Here is a 25,575-nt window from a genome sequence, read left to right as displayed (position 1 = left end):
AGGCAAGAATGCATGGTTGGTAACTCTAGACTTAAAAGAGGCTTACCTGCATATCCCAATCAGGGAATCTTGCAGAAGATACTGCCACTTCAAAGCAGGCTATTGGCATTACCAGTTCTCTGCACTGCCCTTTGGCTTATCTACTGCACCCAGAGTCTTCATAATGTGCCTGGCACCAGTGATTACATTTTGCAGATAAAGAAACATTCGAATTTATCCTTATCTGGACGATTGTCTAATTCAGGCAGAGGACAAGGACAATCTTCTACAACATCTGGCATTTGTAAAAAGGCTTCTAACATGCCTAGGGTACACCATAAACAAAAAGAAATCACAACTGGTACCCTCTCAAATAATTGCATTCCTGGGTACAAGCTTGAATACAACTGCCCAGATGGCTTACCTCACGCCAGACAAACAAATTCAATTGATAACATACTTCAAACAAGTGGCCACAAAAACCCAGCTATCTGCCAGACAAATTCTGCAGGCTTTGGAGTTCATGGCATCCTGCATTCTACTAATTCCATATGCAAGACTGCATATGAGGAAACTTCAATGGTACCTAAAAAGCTTATGGAGTCAACATCGTCACAGCCTGGAAACAATGATTCCTCTCATTCCTTGCCTGCAACAGGAGTTCCTTTGGTGGGCAGAGGCCTGTCACCAAAACAAGGGACTGTCATTCATTCTACTCCCTGCCACCCAAACCCTGACTACAGATGCATTAGACTATGCTTGGGGGGCCCATCTGGCAGGGAGATGCATTCAGGGTGAATGGAGCCCAAATCAAATGCGCCTACATATCAACCAGAAAGAAATGCTAGCTGTACAGAATGCTCTGACAGCTTTCAATGACTTCCTTCATTCAGGACAACTACTGATGAAGACGGACAACACCACAGTTATGTGGTACATAAACAAGCAGGGGGGTACCCACTCCTACCCCCTTTGCAGACTAGCCATGGCCTTGTGGAACACGACTTACCAAATACATCTACAAGCTCAATTCCTGCCAGGAAAGCAAAATACTCTGGCAGACGACCTAAGCAGAAATTTTATGGACCCACACGAATGGAAACTGGATCCACAAATCTTCAGCATGTTGACACGAAAATGGGGGAGCCCAGGCATAGATCTTTTTGCCTCTCCCTAAAACTACCAGTTAGACAAATTCTGCACAAGAATTCATCACTAAAAAGCTTGGAAAGCGGATGCTCTGTCTTTCAGCTGGAAAAACCTATCAGTCTATGCCTTTCCCCCTCTGCCTCTGCTCTCCAAGGTTTTACTAAAAGTCAGACAGGAAAAAACAAAAATGATTCTGATTGTTCCGGACTGGCCTCGCCAACACTGGTACCCACTTCTAAGGAATATGTCACACCTTCCTCCGTGGTACTTGCCTCAGACACCTCATCTATTGTCTCAGCAGGACTATCAAATTCTGCACACTCAGCTCCAAACTCTGAATCTTGCAGCATGGCTAATCAACTCATTTCACCAATCACGTCTCTCAGTAAACCTGTGATGGATGTCATTTTGGAGGCTAGAAGGCCAAGTACTAGAAAATCTTATGCTGACAAATGGAAGAGATTCTGTGTCTAGAAGCAAGCGCAAGGAATAAACACAGCAATGCCCAATATTCCTCAGATTTTGCAATATTTAACTGAGATGCTTCACAAGGGCCTATCTTTTTCTTCTATAAAAATCCATGTCTCTGCCATCTCAGCTCATTACAACACAGAACCTACTCTCTTTTCTCATCCCCTGCTTAAAGCAGTACCTCAGAGGGGCCAAAAATTTGAGACCTCCCAGGAGAGCACCGACTCCTGCATGGGACCTCAATTTTGTGCTGGAAAAACTCACCCTTCCGCCTTTTGAACCAGCTGCTACTGCAGACATAAAATTTCTATTTTGGAAGACAGCCCTTCTTTTAGCAGTCACTTTAGCTAGAAAGATTTCAGAACTACAGGCTCTCATGGCAGTGTGGAGCATTTCATTATCTTTTATCTAGACAGGGTGGCCCTCAGGACCAATCCTTCTTTTATGCCTAAGGTGGTATCCAGTGTGGCTCTTAACCAGACCAGTCATCTGCCAACCTTTTTCCCAAATCCACAGAACAAGGGGGAGCGGATTCTGTATTCACTGGATGTACACAGACAACTAAGATTCTAACAGGACAAAGTCTCTAAGAAAGTCAGAGCAACTACTGGTGGCATTTGCTGCAGGGGCAGAGTGGAAGGCTATATCAAAGCAGACTATTTCAAAATGGATAAGCATTGTATTCGTTTCTGCTACACGCACTATGGTAAACCTGTCCCCAAGGGGATCAGATCCCATTCCGCCAGGGCTGCATCTTCTTCTGCAGCTTTTCTTAGAGGGGTTCTTATCAGAGACATTCTAGAAGCTGCTACTTTGGAGCTCAGTTCATATGTTCACAAAACATTACCATTTACCTCTCTTTTCTAAATCCAGAGCAGGCTTTGCCACTGCTGTCCTGCAGGGCCTTATAGCTGCTCCTAATGCTGTATAATTCCATCCTCCCATCCATAGCTTTAGGATTCTACCCAAATGTAATGACTGCAACAGTGAAATGCGAAGAACAAAGTACAGATATTCATCGTGCATACAGCTGCAGTCACAACAGATGGGTTATCCTGCCGTCAGGCGGGTCCTCGGTCGGCCGAATTCCAAAGTCTAGGTCCGGCATCGGATGTCGTCACTTCTTCCCTGATGTCAGTGCGGCAGGGGTATAAAAGAACCAGCCGACGCCATTTTCTTCAGTCTTTCTTGCCGCGCGGTGCCCGAAGCAGAAGCGGTTCGCAAGTGCCGGTCGGCCAGTTCCTGAGATTACGAATATTTTTCAACTGAAGACTTCTTAAAAGCTAAGTACCCCGTTGGGGAAACTTTTCTTGCCTCAGACCGATGTCAGACAAAGTTAATAATTGCATTTCATGTGGGAAGCAAATACCGCATAAGGATTTCCATTCCCTCTGCATTCCTTGCTTAGGCCCAGACCACGACGTCTCGGCCTGTCGTTTTTGTGCTACATTCAACAGACGCACTATTAAGCGTCGGGCGGATTTCGCCCAACACTATTTTGGCAAAAAGTTTAATTACATTATGTCGTCGGATACCCCGACTCCAGTTTTGAGTAAAAGACGCAAAGATAAAAGACAAAGATACGATGTCCGCGACTTCTACCGACACCACGCTAAAGCCGAATACAGGTGCTCCGGTTCTCAGCGAGGCGCCTACGCAGCCCTTGACTACCAATGACACTTCATTAGTGGTGTCTTCTGTGCCCGAGGTCGCAGGCTCTTTGGCCCACACCCCTACTACAGATACCGAAGCCACTCTTGGCGGGAAAACTCAGAGTTTAGACAGGCCCTGCCACCTCTCAAGGTGTCTTCAGGCCTACTTCATCTTTTTCCATTAAGGCTTTCACTATATCTAAAGCAGCCATGCATACTAAAAGACAAGCTCCACAGGGCCCCTCTCAAGGCCCCATGCCTAAAAAGCAGATGCTCAAAATGGCTGAGGATTTGATTACTCTTATCAGGGGTTCTCAACCCCCCTCGGACAAAAGGCCCAGAGTGGAGGAAGAATACCCTTCCTCGGACCAGGCCTCCATTACTTCGGAACATTCTGAGGACCAGTAACATTCATACTCCCCTTTTGAAGATTCTGATGCAGAGGAGTCCATTCCCTCTGTCTCCCCCCCTGAGGATTACTCTTTTGGGGAAACCTTGCATACCTTGAGGGAACACTTCCACTGGGAAGGCCAAGAGTACTCAGACTCCAAGAAAAGGCTCAGGGATTTCCTCTTGCTCCCTCAGCACAGGCCTCTGGCTATCCCTCCTGTCTTAGACATACTAGATGATGTGTATTCAGAGGCCAGCCTTAACCCAGATTCTTTACCTCCAGCTCCAGTCAAGCCTGACTGGTATTACCGGGTTCCTGATTCACACCAGTTCCTATACAAAAGCCATGCGGCTGACCCAGAAACTATTTCACAGGGTCCCAAGGGAATTAAGGCCTCCACTGCCAAAAATCCATTACCTTCAGAGAGAGATTCCAGAGCTTTAGAAAGGTGGGGAAAAGGTATACACCTCGCCACCTTAACCATGAGGGCATTAAACTGTCAGTTCCATATGTTAAAGTATCAACAGTTTTTGTTATCTCAGTTGAAAAGCAAAATGTCACAACCTGAACAACCAGACTTGAAGGAGTTGCAGGATTTGTTGCATAGTGCAGAGCAAGTGGGTAAACATACCTTGCAATGTGGTTTTGATGCTTTAGAGGCCTCATGTAGAGCTGCTGTTACAGGATCAGTCATACGTAGACATGCTTGGCTCAAAGAGCAAACCTTACCAGATCATGTCAAAGCTAAATTACTAGATGCACCTCTTCAAAAAGATGTATTGTTTGGTGTTAAAGCTGAGGAGGTATTAAAGAGAATGGAGGAAAATGCAAAATCTATGCAAACAGTGAAAGATTTCCTACAGGTACAACCTCCACGTTTCAGTAGAAATTGGCCTTCAAAAAATTGGTCCTTTCCAGCCACGGACAGACCTCAAAGAGGTAGATACAGGCGCCCGAGGGGTAAAGGGCAATCTCATGGATCATTTAGAGGCAGACAATGGCAAGCACCTACACCAAGAGGTGGTGAGGATAGTTCACAGCCATTCAGAAAGCAGAACCAATGACTTTCTCCTTTGCATGCCAAGCAAGGCTCAAATGGCAGCACCTTTAGGTGGAAAACTGGCATTATTTTCGAAAAATTGGCATATTGTCGCAAAAGACAAATGGATCCTGGACATTATAGACAGAGGCTACAGATTTCACTTTCACACCCTTCCAAAAATGAGAGGCATGCCAAACCTGCCACACAGTCAAAGGGCAGAGGCACAAAAACAAATTTCAGATCTCATGGACATGAAAGCTATTCAAGAGGTAACTGCACAAGAACAGGGTCAAGGTTTTTATTCCAGACTATTCCTGGTACCAAGGAAGGGCAAAGATTGGAGACCTATTTTGGACCTATCCATCCTAAACACATATTTACTCGTACCAAAATTCAAGATGCTCACATTACAGCAGCTTCTTCCCATGCTGGGCAAGTAGTCTTGGGTGGTAACATTGGACCTCAAGGAGGCATACCTGCATGTCCCAATCAGACAAGATTGCAGAAGATACCTCAGATTTCTTGCAGGTTCAACCCATTATCAATTCTCTGCATTGCCCTTTGGCTTATCTACTGCGCCCAGAGTGTTCACGAAATGCCTGGCATCAGTAATTGCCTTCTGCAGACTTCAAGGGATACAAATATACCCATATTTGGATGACTGCCTGATCCAAGCGGACAGCAAACACATACTTCTGAAACACCTGGCATTTGTAATAATGTTGTTGAATTCTCTGGGGTACACAGTCAACAAAAAGAAATCAAGACTAATACCCTCTCAAACAATAATTTTCCTGGGTGCCAACTTGAATACAAACACCCAGATGGCCTACCTCACGCCAGAGAAACAAGGGCATCTAACTCAATACTTCAGAAAACTGGCAACCTTCACCAGGCTGACTGCAAGGAAAATCCTGCAGGCTCTGGGATTCATGGCATCTTGCATCCTGCTAATCCCATGTGCAAAGCTGCATATGAGGAAACTTCAATGGTATTTAAAAAACTTATGGTCTCAACACAGCCACAGTTTGGAAACAATTATACCACTAATTCCATGTCTTCAAAAGGAATTTCTGTGGTGGGCGCAAGCATGCCAAAGAAACACAGGTCTCCCATTCTGCAAGCCTCAAGCAAATCAAGTCATCACAACAGATGCCTCTGACTATGCCTGGGGGGGTGCACATGACAGATCGGTGCATTCAGGGCAAATGGTCACAAAAAGAAAAGCACCTACACATCAATCAAAAGGAAATGCTAGCAGTAATAAATGCTATTATGGCTTTCAAAGACCTACTGCATCCAGGCCAGCTATTGATAAGGACAGACAACACCACAGTGATGTGGTACATAAACAAACAGGGAGGAACCCATTCATATCCCCTGTGCAGGCTAGCCATGTCTCTTTGGAGCATGGCTCTGGAATTACAAATCCAACTTCAAGCACAATTCCTGCCAGGCAAGGAAAACATGCTGGCAGACAACCTAAGCAGAAATATGACAGATCCACATGAATGGAAGTTGCATCCTCAAGTTTTTGCAAAGATAATTCAAGCATGGGGAAGGCCAGACATAGATCTCTTTGCTACCCACAGAAATTACCAATTGACAAAATTCTTCTCAAGGACCTATCATCCACAGGCCTGGAAAGTGGACGCACTCTCTTTCAGTTGGACAACAATGACAGTTTATGCCTTTCCACCTCTTCCTCTGCTGCCCAAAGTTCTATTAAAAGCCAGAGCAGACAGTCCAAAGATGATTCTCATTGCTCCAGACTGGCCAAGACAACACTGGTACCCACTCCTGAGGAGTCTGACGCATTCCCCACCATGGATCCTGCCTCTAATGCCTCTTCTGTTGACACAGCACAACTTCAAAACTCTTCACAGTCAACTGAAAACACTCAATCTAGCCGCATGGAGGATTCCTTAAATTCACAACAGACCCTACTCTCCAAGGAGGTGCAGGATGTCATTTTGGAGGCCAGAAGGCCTTCTACTAGAAAAGCCTACTCCGCAAAATGGAAACGGTCTTGTGCCTGGAATCAGAAAAAGGGTCAGAATCCTGGAACACTGAATTTACCTCAAATATTACAGTACCTAGCTGAGATGTTAAGCAGTGGACTTTCATTCTCCTCCATCAAAATCCATGCCTCAGCCATTTCTGCTCAGTACAACACTGATCCTCCTTTATTCTCGCATCCCCTCTTAAGACAGTTCCTCAGAGGGGCTAGGAATATAAAACCTCCAAGGAAACAACCAGTACCTGCTTGGGACCTCAATTTCATTCTAGAAAAATTGACCCTGCCTCCATTTGAGCCAGCTGCTTCAACAGAACTGCAATATTTGTCATGGAAAACAGCCTTCCTTCTGGCTATCACCTCAGCACGCAGGGTTTCGGAACTACAAGCCCTCATGGCTGTGCAGCCTTTCATCATTTTCCATCAGGACAGAGTTTCCTTACGAACCAACCCTTCCTTTATGCCAAAGGTAGTATCCAGGGTATGCTTGAATCAGGCTATCCACTTACCTACCTTCTACCCTAATCCACAAAACAAAGGGGAGAGACTACTACATTCCTTGGACATTCACAGACAGCTTTGTTATTATTTGGACAGAACAAAGCCATTCAGAAAATCAGAGCAATTCTTTGTGTCCTTTGCTACAGGTGCTCAAGGGAAGGCTATTTCCAAACAGACAATCTCAAAATGGATAGCCCACTGCATACGCTTTTGTTATTCTTTTCATGGTAAAATTGTACCTACAGGCATCAGATCTCACTCCACAAGGGCCACAGCTACCTCTACAGCTTTCCTCAGGGGGGTTCCTACCAAAGATATTTTGGAAGCAGCCACTTGGAGTTCTGTACATACTTTCTCCAAGCACTATCACCTACCATTATACTCCAAATCTAGAGCGAGCTTTGCCACTGCAGTCTTGCAGGGCATCCTTGCTCATCCTAGATGTCCTTCAAGGATGCATCTGCAGTCCTTACATATGGGTTGTCCTGCCTCAGGCAGCCCTTCGGTCGGCCGGATTCGAAAGTCTGGGTCCGGCGTCGGCTGATGTCACCCTCTCTTAGTGCCTGCCACCCCTTTTTTAGCTTTGGGATTCTACCCATCTGTTATGACTGCAGCTGTATGCACGATGAACATAGTACAGTTTTGTACCTACCATAAATGTAGATGTTCGAGTGCTAATACAGCTGCAGTCCAGGTTTCCCTCCCTCCTTCCCCTCTTGGGACAGCCCTAATGGCTAACACCTACTCATACAACCTGATTGGGGTATTCTTTTATGGTGTATTTGCTTGCAACTACTGTGTTTTGATTATATTGCATTGCATTATTACATAAATTTATGTTTTGCCTTCCTTCTGGGGGCACCTGACATCTGGGGCAAGAAAAACTGAAGAAAATGGCGTCGGCTGGTTCTTTTATACCCCTGCCGCACTGACGTCAGGGAAGAAGCGACGGCATCCGACGCCGGACCTAGACTTTGGAATTCGGCCAACCGAGGACCCGCCTGACGGCAGGATAACCCATCTGTTATGACTGCAGCTGTATTAGCACTTCAACATCTACATTTATGGTAGGTACAAAACTGTACTTTATGTACACTTACCATAAATGTAGATGTTCGAGTGTGTTCACTGTTGCTGTCCAGGTTTACCCACCAGCCAGCCCCCTTTCTTCTCTATTATTATACCTCTTCTTTCCTTCACTATGCTCAAAAGCCTTTGTGGTGTATTTGCTTTTAGTTGGAGGTACATTTTTGTGTTGTAAAATACATGCATATATATATATATATATATATATATGTGTGTATATATATATATTTTTTTTCTCCCCATTTGGGGGGCATCTGACATCTGGGGCAAGAAAAACTGATTAAAATGGCGTCGACTGCATGTTTTATACCCCTGACCACTTGACGTCATGGAAGAGGAGACAGCAACCGAGGCAAGACCCAAGACTTTGTTATTCAGGTTGATTGAGGGCAACCTGCCAACAGATTACCCAAATGTAATGACTACAACAGTGAATACACTCGAACATCTACATTTATGGTAAGTGTACACAACTGTACTTTTGTCTCCGTTACAGGCTCCAACCCAGGGAGGAATGCTATGCAGCTGTAGAAAAGGAATGTTTAGCCATAGTGTGGGCACTGCAGAAACTTCAGCCTTATATGTATGGAAGAAAATTCACTCTAGTGACAGATCACAACCCCCTAACATGGTTAAACAGAGCCAGCCAGCACAATGTCAAGTTGCTAAGATGGAGCCTAAGGTTGCAAGCATATGATATGATATGTCAGTGCAGCACCGCAGTGGGATTAGCAATGCCAGTACAGATGGGCTGTCAAGACAGGAAAATGGGGTAAGGTATACTCAGTTAGACTTAACCCTCTCAAGCAATGTTTCTCAAGGGTCACTTGAAAAACTAGCTTGGTTCTGCAGGGGGGAGATGTGTGAAGATAGGTGAAGGCTGCCAGCTTAGCCAGATAGAATTTTGTAGATAATTCTGTCATTTGTAAATATTAATGTAAGCCACAGGCTTGTTCTCTTAAATGTGAAAAGACTGTATTGGATATTGAACTGCGAAAATGTAACAACAGGGCACTCTGCTGTAAGAAAGCTAAGTCAAGCACTTCATGACCGTCTTTGATGTTAAAATTCAGAGCCGATATGTCTAGAGGGGAGGCATCATGCCTATTGTTTTAAGGCCAGAATTAATGAGTAGAATTTGCATATTTAAATGTTCTTTATTGCTCTGGTTTCTGACCAGGTGTAAATAATATAAATGTAGTTTCTGTTAGCCTGGGAACACCAGAGAACTGCGAAGAATGATGTCATGTGAAGCAGTTCTGTGTTATCAATTTAAAGAGAGAGAATCAGAGAGCTCAGAGCATTTTTTGTCTTGAGAACATTCAACTCACCACTCTGTCTGTTTTATATGTAAGTTTTTTAGAACTGTGTTTTCTCTTTGAAGTAGCTAGGAATTAGGAAGTTTAGACTAAGTGTTTTTCTGTGTTGATGTTAGAACCTTTCTACTGTATTATTTTAAGTATTTGTCTGTGATTTCTGAACCCTTGACTAGCACTGTGTAGTAAGAAGTATTGTCTTGAGTTTTCATTATTTATCATTAAATATGTTGAAACCTTTCAACTCTGTCTGCAGGTGGAGTCAAGTTTTTCTATCAACACCCCCCCCCCCCCGTGAACCTGTGTTTTCTAAAACCAGTGAGGGGGAAGAAGTTCAAGCTGCTACACAGAAGAGTTATCCAAGGGGTCCCAACCTAAAAAAAAAAAAGGATTTGAAACTTAATCCCACTCCTTTTTGGTGCCAAAGAAAACAGGGCACCTGAGGCCTTTTCTGGATCTAAGCAGTCTGAATCATTTTGTAAAAAGTCAAAGTTCTGATGAGCTATGGTTCAGTCCAGCCTGCCTCTTCTGAGCATGGATGATTGGATGGTCTCTATGGATCACATAAAAATAGATATAGGCGCTCCTGGAGACATTTTCAGCTGGGAACCAATCACTACCAATTCAGAGCACTACCCTTTGGGCTTACCACAGTCCCCCCCCCCAGGTGTTCATCAAATGTATGCAGTCATGGCAGCTCATCTGAGGCTCAAAGGATTCCATGTGTTTTCCCTATCTAGATGATTGGCTCTTTACTGTCTCAACAGGCATCAACATCTCCAAGTCAGGGATTACTTGCTTCAGATTTCCAACTCCCTAGGCATCACCATAAATCTGGGTAAATCAACCTTGACTCCCATACAAAATCTGGAGTTCATAGGAACACCGCTGGATACTACGAATCAAGTGGAGTCATTCCCTCTTCACCAGTGGACCTCAGCAGGGCAGGGGTCTATTTTTTACTAGCCTCTATCTACTGCTGTCAAGCACACTCCCATTTGCAAACATCATATTTGATGGTAGATTCAGTCAGATGACCTGCTTCTGGGCAGGCCATTCTCTCTTACCTCCGCTGTACCCACAGTGAACTTGGATGCTTCCCAGTCAGGGTGGGGTGGACATTACAAGTGAAGGATGGTCCAAAATACATGGTCTCCTTTGGAAACCAAGCTACATGTCAATGTCCTCGAGATGAGAGTAGTCCTTCTAACATTGCAAGCCTTTAATGATGTTCTACTGTTGCGTTCCATACAGGCAACACGTCAACAGTCTGGTACATCAACTAACAAGGGGGAACCCGCTTCCACCCATTATGCAGAGAAGCCATGAGGGTCTGTGAATGACGAACCATTCAGATCACATTTGTAACTGTAATGTACATACCCGAGGAAACCTGTGCTCTGGCAGACAGCCTCAGCTAGCCCATTCTAATACCTCACGAGTGGTCCCTCCAATCAGTCAGTAGTGAACATAATTTTCGGTGGTTGGGGCCAGCCTTTCTGCAACCCTTTCACCTCTCCTCTCATCAACTACTACAGCAAGTTCTTCACTCTGATCACCCTCCAAGGGAATCACCCAGGGATGTTCTGGTTCTTGAATGACCCACAGTTCTCCCATATAAGCTTACACCACTCTTCCTCTGATCTCAGAGTTCCTACAGAAAGCAAATAGGCTGAAGAGCTCCATTACATTCATTGCCTGGTGTGATTCCCCTACCTCTGGCCTCACCTCAGGTATCCTCCATGGAAATTTCATTGCTTGAGATATTGTATTTGCATGCCTTTGGAGTTTTTCTCCCTGAGCCTCCGATGTAAATGGGTTCTGTTGGCCCAGTCAGACTATCCGGGTAATTAAATATCAAATGATGATAAATAATTCACCTATTTGGATTTCTTTCTTGTACATTGGACCTCACTTAGCTATTGTTCACCTCCCTTTTCGGGCTAGTCCTTTTAAGGAGAAGGCAAGTTTCTCTACCATTAATAAACTGAACCAACCTTGCCTTTATACCTAAAGTAGCCACAAAATCAGTTCAATTATCAGTCTATTTTCCAAGTCATTGCAATAAAGATGCATACTTCAAGAAAAAATAAGGTACAGAGAATTTGATCAACTATTTATCTCCCTTTTAATCCATTCACTTAGGTCAGGCAGTGTCCAGTCTTAATACCTGAATGGATTACAGACAGTATTTCTATTATTTATTCATTAAAAGAGTTGCCATTGCTCATACTCCCAAAGCCCCTCTACCAAGTCAATAGCCATTTTACCTGCCTTCTCCATGAGAACTTACTTTTTTACAGTGGAAAATAAGAATCAATATAGTCGTCAGTCAATATTTATCTTCCTTTTTGAATTGTCAATTATGTTTATTTTTTTCTGGAACCAATGGCACAGAAAATCTGACCAGTTTATTTCCCTTTCCTTCTATTCGCTTGGGTTAAGCAGTCCCATATATAATCCTGGCAGTTAGACTACTGACTGTATTTTTCTGATTCATTTGCATAGTGGTCTGGAAATGCCTTGTCATCCTAGAGGCATTCTGTCAAATCTATGACTACCTTATTAACCCTTCTACCGCAGTTTTTATGTGATATGTCTCATGCAGTAACTTGTTTGTATACTCGCACTCTTGTGATACATTACAAACTGGGCATTGTCTCCAGAAACAGATCTTCCGTTGGTTTGACAGTGCTCTGGCATAGCTTTCCTTGAGGGCCTCCCAAGAATTATGTAGCTGGGGACTCTACCCATCAGTGAGGAAGAATGAAAAGGACATCATATTTAGGAGTTATGTACTTACCATAACTTGGTATATGTGTTGTCCTTCTTCATTCTTCCTCACCTTCCCTCCCAGCCATTCCCTGGCCTTATATTTTCTAGAAAGATATTGGATATTACAGGAACTTTGAGTTCCAAGGTTTCAGTCCTAATTCTTTCTTATCTGTCCTGTTTCTTTAAGTTTGTAGACTTACGCAGCAAACTCGATCTGTGGAGTTAGCATTAGTGTGGTGGGTTATGGGAAGAGGGAGGAGCTCAAGATTAGAATCTAAAGTCTGGAAAATGCGGCCAAGTCGGATCCAAAGATAGGATCCGTAACCCATCAGTGAGGAAGAATGAAGAAGGACAACACATATACCAAGTTATGGTAAGTACATAATTCCTAATTTCAGAACCAATATTCATTGTCTGGTAGTGAGCACAGAGGATTAAGGCTCTGTGCTGTTGGAGCTGATTCCTGTAGTCAAGGGTATGGGGTTTGATTCTTTCCACCTCCATTTGCCTGCCGTCTGACATTGAGTAGTTAACTTAACCACACAGTGCTCCTAGATATCCCCTAAAAAGAGATGCTTGTATCCAGTGGGCTTATTCATATAACAATTTTATAAAATAAAAAAAAATATTCTGTGTAGAGGTAAGGGTAACTATGTTGAGGTGATTCTTATCATTGTTCTTAGCAAGCTATGGCTTCTGCTCAACAATGAGGCACACTGCACAGTGTAATAGCCAGATGTTCTTAGTGTTTCACTGTTGCAGTCATTACATTTGGGTTATCTGCTTGCAGGTAGCCCTCAGTCGGCCTAATTAACAAAGTCTTGGGTCCTGCATCGGTTGCTGTCCCTTCTTCCATGATGTCAGGTTGTCAGGGGTATAAAACATGCAGCCGACGCCATTACATCAGTCTTTCTTGCCGTGCAGTGCCCGAAGCAGAAGCAGTTCACAAGTGCTGGTCAGCCGACTCCTGAAATTTTCGTTTTCGAATTTCAGAACTGAAGTCTTCAACTAAAGCCAAGTACCCCATTTGGGGAAACTTTTTCTTGCTCCTTACCGATGTTGGTAAAAGTTAATAATTGCATTACTTGTGGAAAGCAAATACCTCATAAAGATTTTCATTCGTTCTGTATTCCTTGCCTAGGCCCTGATCACGACGTACCTTGCTGTCGGTTTTGTGCTTTATTTAATCGGCGCACTATCTGTCGTCGGTATATTTTCGCCTCTAAATATTTAAGTTCTTGGTTTAATTATCCAAAAATGTAGTCAGTTAGCCATCCGACTACTGAGATTCCAAAAAAAACGCAAAGATAAAGACAGAGACAGGCCACCGAGGTCCAAAACTGCCGACAACGCTTCTCCTAAGCCAGTCGCCAGTTCGCCGGTACTCAGTGAGGCGCTTTCGCAGCCCCTGATACCCGCTACTTCTGATTCGCAGGCCTCTACTGAGACCCATTCGGAGTCCGGTATGCCGCGAGATGCTTCAACTATGGAACCCGCGGATGTCTCTACCTTGGATGGGTCCGGAGCCGCTGTGCCGGCACCGGCTTCTGAGGGTGTATTCAGGCCTACCGACTTGCATATTAAACCGATGCCTCCTTCTTCACTTAGGCCTAAATCTGGAACCATGCCTAAAAAACCGACGCCCAGGCCACATGCTCAGGCATCTATGCCTAAAAAACAAATGATAAGAATGGCTGAAGATCTAATAACTCTAATCAGGGGTAGCCAACCCCCCCCCCCCCCTTCTAAGAGGCCTAGGACCAAAGTGGTTTATGAATCTTCTGACCAGGATTCTGTTTTTTTATGATTCTTCTGATTATCTGGATTTGCCCTTATCTACTTATAGGATTCTGATGCAGAGGACTCCATTCCCTCTGCTTCCCCTCCAGAGGATTTTTCTTTTGGTGAAACCTTAAATACACTAAAGGAGCATTTCCACTGGGAAGCCAGGATTTTTCTGATTCAAAAAAGAGGCTCAGGGATTTCTTACTCCTGCCTCAGCATAGGCCTTTTAGCTATCCCTCCTGTACTAGACATTGTTGATGATGCTTTTTCAGAATCTAGTTTGTCCCCAGATTCCTTGCCTCCTGCTCCCAGAAAACCTGACAGAGATACTACAGGGTCCCTGATTCGCACAAGTTCCTTTTTAAAAATCCTATTGTGGATCCAGAGAGTATTTCTCAGGGGTCCAAGGGCATTAAGACTTCTACTGCTAAAAATCCTACCCCTTCTGATAGAGACTCCAGGGCGCTGGATAGATGGGGTAAGAAGGTTTACACTTCTGCAACCTTGGCCATTAGGGTTTAAACTGCCAGTTTCATATGTTAAAGTATCAGCAACATGTTATTGGATTGCTTAAACAGAAAGTGATGTTGATTCCTGATTGTGTGGAAAATAAAAAATTACAGGATTTAATGCATTCTACTGAACAGGTTGGAAAACATAATTTGCAATGTGGTTTTGATTCATTAGAGGCCTCTTGCAGGGCTGCTGTTACTGGGTCTGTGCTCAGACGGCATGCTTGGCTTAAGGAGCAATCTTTACCTGATAATGTTAAAGCTAAATTGTTAGATGCTCCCTTAAATCAGGACAGTCTGTTTGGCAACAAGGCTGAGGAAGTTCTTAAAAAGATGGAAGATAAAGCTAAATCTATGCAAACTGTTAAATATTTCTTACAAGTTCAGCCTCCTAGATTAAGTAGGCACTGGCCCTGTAAAAAGTTGTCCTTTCCAGACCCTTCCAGGTCTTTTCAAGCCAAACCCAGACACAGCAGGAACCCCAGGTTTCAGTCCAAGGGGACACACAGGACTAAGCAGTGGGGAGCCCCCACTTCCAAATCTGGGAGTAATAAGACTCCCCCCTATGATAAACTATCTCAGTGACTTCCTTTTAAAATTACCCAGGACAAATGGGTTTTAAATATAGTGTCCCAGGGATACAGATTTCAATTCCACACGTTGCCAGCACCAAACGGGTGGACGGACCTACCCCCAAACCAGTGGGCAGAGGCCCAAAAACAAGTACTTTCTCTCTTAAGCATGGGGGCTATTCAGTTGGTACCAGAAGAGGAAAAGGGACAAGGTTTCTACTCAAGACTTTTCCTGGTACCCAGAAAAGACAATTCATGGCGTCCTATCCTGGACCTGTCTACTCTAAACACCTTTTCGGAGATTCCACAATTCAAGATGCTGACCTTCACCAGTTACTTCCTATGCTAGGCAAAAACGCCTGGTTGGCAACACTAAATTTAAAAGAAGCATACCTGCACATCCCAATCAGGGAATCTTGCAGAAGATACCTTTGCTTCAAAGCAGGCTACACACACTATCAGTTCTCTGCACTGCCCTTTGGCTTATCTACTGCACCCAGGGTATTCACAAAGTGCCTAGCTCCAGTTATTGCATTCTGCAGGCAAAGAAATATTCAAATATACCCATACCTGGACGATTGTCTAATTCAGGCAGAAAGTCAGGACATACTTTTGAATAATCTGGCCTTTGTACAAAGGGTTCTAACCTGTCTGGGGTACACCATAAACGAAAAGAAAGCTCACCTGGTACCCTGTCAACAAATTATATTCCTGGGAGCAAGTCTGAATACAACTTCCCAGATGGCTTACCTCACGCCAGAGAAACAAATTCATTTGACAACCTACTTCAAACAAGTGGCCAGAAAAACCCTGCTATATCTGCAAGACAAATACTGCAAGCCTTTGGGGTTCATGGCCTCCTGCATTCTTCTAATTCTATATGTAAGACTGCGTATGAGGAAACTACAGTGGTATCTAAAAAGCCTATGGTGTCAACATTCCCAGGATCTAGAAGCAATGATTCCTATCATAGATTGCCTACGCCTAGAGTTCCTTTGGTGGGCAGAGGTCTGCCACCAAAACAAAGGACTAACTTTCACACCACCCCCTGCCGCCCAAACCATAACAACAGATGCATCAGACTATGCAAGGGGGCTCACCTGGCAGGGAAGTGCATTCAGGGCAAATGGAGCCCAAGTCAAATGCACCTGCATATCAATCAAAAAGAAATGTTAGCTGTACAGATTGCTCTGACAGCCTTCAAGGACCACATTCTTCCAGGACAACTAATGGTAAAGACGGACAACACCACTGTTATGTGGTACATAAACAAGCAGGGGGGTACACATTCTTACCCCCTCTGCAGACTAGCCATGGCATTGTGGAACACAGCCTTGAGCTACCAAGTGCACCTACAAGCTCAATTCCTGCCAGGAAAATTAAATACACTGGCAGACGGACTAAGCAGAAACCTCATGGGACCCACACGAATGGAAACTGGAACCAAGGATTTTCAACATGTTGACAAGCAAATGGGGGAGCCCCAGATATAAACCTATTTGCCTCTCACCAGAACTACCAGGTGGAAAAATTTTGCACAAGGACTCCCCACAAACGAGCCTGGAAAGTGGATGCTCTGTCCTTCAGCTGGAAAAACTTATCAGTCTATGCCTTCCCCCCTCTGCCTCTGCTCTCCAAAGTACTACTAAAAATCAAACAGGAGAAACCAAGGATGATTTTGATTGCTCTAGACTGGACACGCCAACACTGGTACCCCCTCCTGTGCAGTGTGTCACGGTTATCCCCATGGCACCTGCCTCAGACTCCTTTCCTGTTGTCCCAGCAGGAGAACACAGATCCTGCACCCTCAGCTGTTAACACTGAATCTTGCAGCCTGGCTAATTACCTAATCTCTCCTTTACCATCCCTCAGTAAACCTGTGATGATATCATTTTAGAGGCAAGGAGGTCTAGTACTAGAAAATCTTATGCTGAAAAAGATTCTGTACCTGGAATCAGTCTCAAGGGATGAGCACAGCAGCACCCAATTTACCTCAGATTTTTCAGTACTTAACTGAGATGCTTCACAAGGGCCTGTCTTTTTCCTCTATTAAAATCCATGCCTCAGCAATTTCAGCTCATTATAACACAGAACCTCCCCTCTTCTCTCATCCACTGCTCAAGCAGTTCCTCTGAGGGGCCAAAAATTTGAGACCACGAAGGTGAGCTCCAACCCCTGCCTGGGACCTTAACTTTGTTTTGGAGAAACCACTCTACCTCCTTTCGAGCCAGCTGCTATTGTGGACTTAAAATGTCTTTCTTGGAAAACAGGTTTCCTTTTAGCAATCACTTCAGCTAGAAGGGTATCTGAATTACAGGCCCTTATGGCAGTGGGGCCTTTCATCATCTTTCATGCGGACAGGGTGTCACTCAGAACCAATCCATCCTTCTTGCCTAAGGTGGTATCCAGTGTGGCTCTTAATCGGTCCATTCATTTGCCAAACTTCTTTCCCAATCCACAGAACAAAGGGGAACGGATACTGCATTCCTTAGATGTGCACAGACAACTTATATTCTACTTGGACAGGACTAAGCCTCAAAGGAAATCTGAACAACTGCTGGTGGCATTTGCTGCAGGGGCAAAGGGAAGGCTATTTCAAAGCAAACCATTTCTAAATGGATAGGCCATTGCATTCATTTCTGCTATAAGCACCATGGAAAACCCTATCCCCCAGGGGATCAGACCTAACTCCACCAGGGCTGCATCTACCTCTGCAGCCTTTCTCAGAGGCATCTCTACCAGGGACATCCTAGAAGCTGCTACCTGGAGTTCTGTACATACTTTCACCAAGCATTATCATTTGCCAATTTTCTCTAAATCCAGAGCTGGCTTTGCCACTGCAGTCTTGCAGGGCCTTATAGCTGGTCCTAATGCTACTGAAATTCCTCCTCCCAACCATAGCTTTGGGAATCTACCCAAATGTAATGACTGCAACAGTGAAACATGAAGAACATAGTACAGTTGTGTACACTTACCATAAATGTAGATGTTCGAGTGTATTCACTGTTGCAGTTCAGGTTACCCTCCTTCCAGCCCCCTAACTTCTTTTGGTTATACCTCTGCTTTACTCTACTATGCTTAAAAGCTTTTTGGTGTATTTGCTATATTGTTGGAGATGTATCCTTGTACTTTTATATTTAATTGCTTCCCATTAGGGGGGCACCTAACATCTGGGGCAAGAAAAACTGATGTAATGGCATCAGCTGCATGTTTTATACCCCTGATATCATGGAAGAAGGGACAGCAACCGACGCAGGACCCAAGACGTTGTTAATCAGGCCGACTGAGGGCTACCTGCAAGCAGATAACCCAAATGTAATGACTGCAACAGTGAATACACTCTAACATCTACATTTATGGTATGTATACACAAATGTACTTTTCCCTAGCTGGGTCTAGTCTTTCATCATTTTTCACAGTCCTACCCACCACTTAATTGGCATTGAACTTAATTTGAGCTCATACACTGTCTCCAGAAAGCTTGTTTTTTTTTGCTGAGCTTAACCATGTTACATGGCTCTGTTAGCCAGCTGGCACTTAATAGCAAATAATGAACCACTGCATGTACGGCTAAACAGTGGATTTTTCCATAGCGCTCATTCTGATGAAAAGAAATTACAGTGAGAATCTCAAAGTAGAATTTACTGCATGGGGTCAACCCCTACACCCTCATATATGAGTATACTAACTCCAAGATTTAGCAACAGTAGGGGAAGGGAGAAACTCTTTTATCTCTAGTGTTGCACAGTCTGTCTGATTAGTCTGCAAACTGCAGAGGTTTTTGATGAAATGCCTAAACAAAGCAACTGATTCTTGTTTTCAGTTAAATGCAACTCAACAACGAGCCTGAGTCCTGAACTAGCAGTATGAGTATATAGCTAAATAATCTTGGATGTCACATTTTTGATTGTTCTTTGTCTGATCGATTGTCTTCTCTTCAACCATTATGAATTACCTTGCTGTTAAAATAAAGCTATATGAAAGACAGGGGTATGCAAACCATTCCACCACTTCAAAATTTCTATCCTAGGACAGAATGCAACACATGCTAATAAATCAGTGAAAGCAACTCGTACGTTTTTGTTATGCATTAATGGAGCGAGTCTTTCAAATGTTTTGATCATTCCTTGTCTGGTACTTTATTGTGGACCTTTTTGCCAAGGATGACCATAACAGGAACATAAAATAAAGCTCCAAACAGCATGGTTTTGAGGATCACAGGGGTTTGCAAGCCCTTCACTACACTAGTGTCATGATCCCAAGAGGACTTTAGTCTGTGAAGTTAAATGTTATGATGTTTTGAGGCATACCTTAACAGGTCATTTATTTATTGTTGCCTGAAGTATCGTAGTTTCTTAAAGACTTGTTACAAAAACAAAGTATAGAAATACTTTAGGAGTTGCTGCCAAGTACTGGTATTACTTTATCAGTCATGTAACAATGCCAAAGGCAATATTTAAAAAAGAATAATGTTCTCAGAACTAAAATCAACATGAAAGTGTTAGCTAGTAGACTGATATAAATTCAAAGAGCAATTGCTTAATTTAAATTTGTCAGTTTAATTATGTGTAAAAGCTAGTTCATTCTTAGATCCTCCTTAGATTTTTAAGTACCCCCTATTTGTGTGATGCAGTTCCATTGTAATCCCAGCATAATATTTACAAGAAGGTTAGTTGTAATTATTGTGTAATTTAATTTATTTGCTCTATCCTTATAGGTGGAGGGTCGGAACTCCATACTGAGTACCTTTAAGCAGCTAATGGCTGAGGAGGGTCCTTGGGGCCTGATGAAGGGACTGTCTGCTCGCATCATCTCTGTCACACCCTCCGCCTTTGTTATCGTAGTTGGCTATGAAACACTGAAGAAGCTCAGCCTCCGCCCAGAACTGGTGGACTCCAGACATTGGTAAAACATAGGAGTAATGCAGATGTGGCTTCTTGGAGAGGACATTAGAGTAACAAAAAAAAGGCCCACAAAACAGAAACAATTGTGAATGTCTGATTCTTACTGTTATAGAAAGGGACTTTGAGCATACCTAAACTGAACTGAAGATATTTGCTGACTTCTCAAATGAGGCTTTTATACAAACAGCAGGACAGCAGAGTCTTCAAACATTCACAGTTTTCTTTTTTTTTTTTTTTTTTTTTTATTACCCACAAAGTTTTGTTCAAAGTTGCATCTTGCTTGGCCTTAGTTGTCCTGTATGTGCTGGCCACATCTGGTTATGATAACAAATTTACAGGATACATGGATAAACCTGTTCTTCAAAAACCTATGACTGATGTTTATTATCCGATAAAATTACCACTGGCGTTCTGATGACACTTCACATCAACTGGGAGTTGCTTACCAACGTTACCTCTTGGCTGATGGTTGCATTCAAGTGTTTTTAAAGAAGTATGATTTCTGTGGTGTTAATTTATTTTACATAATTTTTTTAAGTTAGTCCTTAATCTGGGAACTTAATTTAATAGAGGCATTCGTTGGCCTTTGTAAGTATGAATGTTCCACGACTGCTGACTTTTGGTTTGTTTTTGTATTCAGGGCCACAAATATTCAGGTATTTCAGTGGGGAGTGAGTGGCTGGGATCAGGTCTGGGGGGAGTGAAAGATTTCCTGAGTATTTTCATTTGGTATTATACAGTGCATTGTCTGAATTAGTCTGAGTATATGTGTCTGTTTGTTCTGAATTAACTTAAAATCCACTTTCAGCCTGGAGTGAATCTATAACTGCTGGATATCTGCCAAAATGAACACCACTTTGTCCTAAAACAATAAGTTAGCCGGGACATTCCTGGAGAAGTGTAGAAGTGTCATTATAGTAATAATCCCACACGCACAAGGTGTGGCCCCTCACCTGCCTCGCAGCTTAGTGTGTAAGTAGAACCTTCTAATCCTTGTAGGAAAGGATTCTATTGTAATGGCTTGGTGACAGATCACCAAATCCCTTTTTGTGGCAGTTTAGAGAAGCAATATAACATGAGAAGCAATATAACATACCACAAAATGTGCTGCTTAGTTTACAGTACAGAAGTGCAAGCTGCCGAATTTTTTAAATTGATATTTCAGAAGCAGTTAACTGATCAGTGACCTTGACTTACCTGCATTAACAGACATGTCAAATTTACAGCATTCTTTGTAGTGTGGCAAGATCAGATGGTGCCTTAATGTTGACACACAGATTTTGCAAGTTTTAGGAGAGGTATTGGTCCTGAGGAGCATGGACATTATGGGTGGATCAAGCATTCAGTGAATAGTTCTTACTCTGTTAGAAACCAGGCTTATCATGGACCACACTGTAGTATTTAGTGCTGCATTGTAGAAAGGTATGGATGGCAGTACATGTGCAAGTGTATCACGAGGTGGGGTCTTCATGGTGCTGAAGATGTCCGTGGTGAACACTTGTTACATTAAAACACAGTCGAAGTCTTGAGAACATGATTAAAAATAATTGGGTTCATATTGAAATCGGGTGCCCTACACCCAAATGTCATCAATTAGGTGCTTCATCTTGACCCATACTTTTGGGGACACTGATCTTACAAGACCAGGTAACCAAATGGAGCATATGCCAACAATGGAAAATGGGAAGAAGGAAAAAAAAAGGTGAAACAGCTTAATCAATTCTCTTTTGATCATGTCCCCTCTGTGTCATGTACTGGAAAAAATGCTAATAAAAATCCTGAATCATTGCTTTTCATAAAGCGAGCATGATCCCTTCCAGTTTAAATAAGGGATAGACAGACAGACACTTTCACTTGTACTCTTCTCTGTTTCTGTGGCACAACAAGTGTAGGTTAATCATCTTCTTTTGAAGTGTTCTGGGATTGTTAAAGGCTAGGCTGCTTGATACTCCAGGTTAGGATGTGTAACACTAGCATTTCTCAGTCGAAAACTGGAAATGCGTTGTGTGTATAAATCAAAATGTCTTGCACTAAAGTAGTGTCTGGTGTATTAGATGAGAAAAGGAATATTTTGCAGTATTATAACTGGAGTATCAGATAGGTCTCTACAGGTTTAGTCTAGACAGATCAGTGCAGCTTGTCTTTGTTACACTTTGGCAATATAAAAAGTGCACAGCTGAAGCATATCTGATGTACTATAGCCATGCTGTTATGGCACTTGGCTAGTCATGATTTACCTGTCTTTTTCACGGTTTTATGTTTGCCCTTTACTGTTTTGCCCTAGTAGTGGCATTATTATCGCGTCAGGAGATGACCATTTTTAAACTCCCTTAGTGTCATCCTGAATAACAGGAGCTTTTTAGCTGGTCTTGCTTGAAGTGGTGCTTGCAGTGGGTCATTTGCTCTTCTGTACGAATGTATGACTTTGCCTTCTGTAGTTCATTCAGAATTAGGACAGCTCTGCATATGCACTGTTGGGGTTGTGGCAGTGCTGTTGCTGTGTGCCACGGCTGTGACAGCAGCATGTGCTGCCCACTGTTACTTCACCCTTCAGGATGCTGTATATTGTAGCACTGCCTCCCATTCTGGGCACTCACATCCTGCAGAATGAGCTGACATCCTAGCAAGGGTCAGCAGCAATGGAAGATGCAGGGCATGCATTTCCTTTAGGACATTTAGGTCACTGTGAGATTTGTATACTGTCTTGTATTGCAAATCAGTCTGGTGCTTATTTAGTGGGAATTGAGTGTTGAGTCTAGCATGAATGCATATCTCAGTAGGATTTACATAATACCTAATTTGATGTGGCTTTGGTCACTGCAGGTGGTTACATTTGGAAAGATATGCTGATTTTCTGTTTGCTGACAGTAACATTAAAGTCAGCAAATGGAATTTTGTTTTCCTTAGTTGCCTTTCTTGTATAAGAGTGCAATTTGATGAAGGTTTATTATTTCAAAGGGGTCTGCCACAGAGGAAAGCAAAACTGCATGAACATGCACTGCCTCGTGTTCTGTTTATTGACCTGATTGCTGTCTGCACTGAGGCTGTCAGGTTTTGTAAAGAGAGAGATGCTGGCTATGCCAATGAAGTAAACATATGATGAAACCAATATAACTGTTCAGGACTTTTCACCAAAAAGCTGGTTTGATTTTGGAGACCTTCTGCAGTGGACAGCTGCTGCCATTTCTTCTTCTTCTGCAGTCCTTAGCTCTGCAATGGTTTCTGTCTCATTCACATGTTTTAGGAACATGTGTGCTTTCTGCAAATACATGCCATACTATACAAAGGGCTAGGAGAGCTTTGCCCACCCTTGTTCTACTCAGTTTCCTCTCTGCTGCTTACGCATCTTGGAACTTCATTCCATGATTGTCATGGAAAAATATAGTTGTGTGATGCATGAAACCTTCCAAATGTTCTGTGGTCACCAGACCACTAACAAATATCCATATCTTACCCACTATAAATAAGTGACCAGTCTGTAAAACATATTTTGCAGTGCAGAGCTATGGCTAGGCTAAAGTCTGTCTGACAGCAAAGGCAGTGGTAGAAACGAAATGAGTAGTACAGTCCTTGTTTTTGCTACCTGGGTGATTAGCATAATCACTGCAATAAGTGGCAGTGATTCAGCCTTGCATTCTGGAAGCCCGTTTAGCTTGACTGAATTTGGTGATAGCTGAGGGTGCCCAGAGCAGGGATCAGCTCAAGGGTCCCTTGCAGAGCACCAGCGAGTATAGAGGGAATGCATCAGAGAGGAGTGAAACCACAAGTTCTTAGGGCAGCTTCTTAATACTCTAATACAACTAATAGTTACACAGATCAAGATCCAGAATTAGCACAGTTGTGAAAATGTAAAAAAAAATGCTTTCTTTATGTTCATAAACGATATCATTATTTAACTCAAAAGTAGAATAAATAGGCTTACGGTTACTGAGAAAATCCTCTTTTACACAAAATTGAAAAGTGGCTTACTGAACGGACTGAAAAAAATAAAAGTGTACCTAGAATAAAAGAGCTGTCATGCCCTCATTTGCATTTCTTCAAACTGCTGTGAAGTAATTTGTGGCAAAATGGTTGACTTTAAAGCTGCTCAAAGATGTCTTTGCTGTTAGCCAGGGTTTGGGGATTTCAAAACTGAGAAAAGCTGCTTGATGGAAGAAGCAGTATGTACTGCTGTCTTGCTTTTGGTGTGGGGGGGTGGCAGGTGTTGTGGAAGCAGCTGCTTATGTAGTAGTTTAGCGGCGAGTATAGTGATATTATGACACGTTACAGCAGTACCTTATGCCACTACATGTGGCAGTTCTGCTGCAAGGAGTCAACAGGATGACCACTTACAACTGTGATACTTCAGTGATGGTAGTAGGACTTGTGTAGTACAGTCCTTGTTGTCCAGTGCAAACTACAAAAACATGAGTAAAAGCCAAGTGTTCCAAATGCAAGTAAACATAAACCCAAAGATCACTGGCAGAGGATACAGTAGTCTTTCAGATTTATTCAATGAAAGTATGTAAGGAATGAAAGTGCTCAGTAAATCTGGAAGAATACATTCTATGACAGTGTTGTTATGATTTGTTAGCCTGGCCTGTGGTTTTCATCACAAGGGGATTACCAGTTTAATTACATGTAAATTTGTGTGCACATCTTTGAGTGAGCTGAGTTTTAAAGACATATACTGCCACTGTGTACTAACACCAGGACAATATTCAGGAAACCAATATTGACATCTAACTGTTACTGCAATTAATCAGTAAATCCGATGATTTTGCACTAGGATGACAGATGGCCTGTTATTTTTTGAGGTTGAGTAATGTCTTCATACCTATTCTTTGGTATTGTTCCAGTGTTTTAGAAGATTAAAATGATTCTTGTCCCTAATATTAAAAGAAGAAAAAGTGAACAGTAAACAATTCTGGATAATTAAGTTATCTAATATATTAGTGATTAAAAAAGTGCTGTTTTTCAGAAAGTTATTTTTACTGTCTTAATAGTGGAAAATAAATGGTGAATTCTTTGTAAGTCACAGGTGTTTCTCTCAAGTTATTTTCTAGTTTTGCCCGTTGTTTATTTGGGAAGTCAACCTCTTTAATAATGACACTTTGCTGATGTTTGTTGATGTTGTTAACCTGCTGAGACACTTTAATTTTGTCCTTGGATTTGCAAACATTATGAAGTTGCTACCCACTAGTGGTGCTACCACGTAATGGTCCTTCCATCCATTACTATTACATGAAATGAAAGTTAAATCAAGAGGCAGACGTCAGTAAATTGTGGGGAGTAAGCTGTTTCTGGGATGCATCCTACAGTTGGATTTCATAGTCACTAACTGTTTACACTGGGGCAATTCATGACTGACTTCTAATAGTTGGTATTCAGAAACATATGCTACAGTAGCCTGTACTATGTGGGTTATGACAGCTTCCAAAGCA

The 25,575-nt window shown here is 42.8% G+C and overlaps 1 protein-coding gene across 4 annotated transcripts in view; it reads left to right on the top strand.

Annotated features, from left to right (window-relative positions):
- Positions 1–25,169, top strand: part of SLC25A44 (solute carrier family 25 member 44) — a 409,314-nt gene extending 384,145 nt beyond the window's left edge. For 3 of the 4 annotated variants that reach the window (XM_044079749.1, XM_044079752.1, XM_044079750.1), the window contains one exon: positions 19,966–25,169. In XM_044079749.1, coding sequence (XP_043935684.1) covers positions 19,966–20,157 — 192 coding nt within the window. In that variant the 3' untranslated portion in view covers positions 20,158–25,169. The remainder of the gene's footprint in view (positions 1–19,965) is intronic. The other variant, XM_044079753.1, reaches the window with a different exon arrangement.
- Positions 25,170–25,575: the final 406 nt, after the last annotated feature.

This window comes from Protopterus annectens, chromosome 8.part0 (assembly GCF_019279795.1).
Source record: "Protopterus annectens isolate FY-2018-M chromosome 8.part0, PAN1.0, whole genome shotgun sequence".
Classification (NCBI taxonomy): domain Eukaryota; kingdom Metazoa; phylum Chordata; order Ceratodontiformes; family Protopteridae; genus Protopterus; species Protopterus annectens.
The sequence above is the reverse complement of the archived record's forward strand: the minus strand, read 5'-3'. Positions and strand labels throughout refer to the sequence as shown.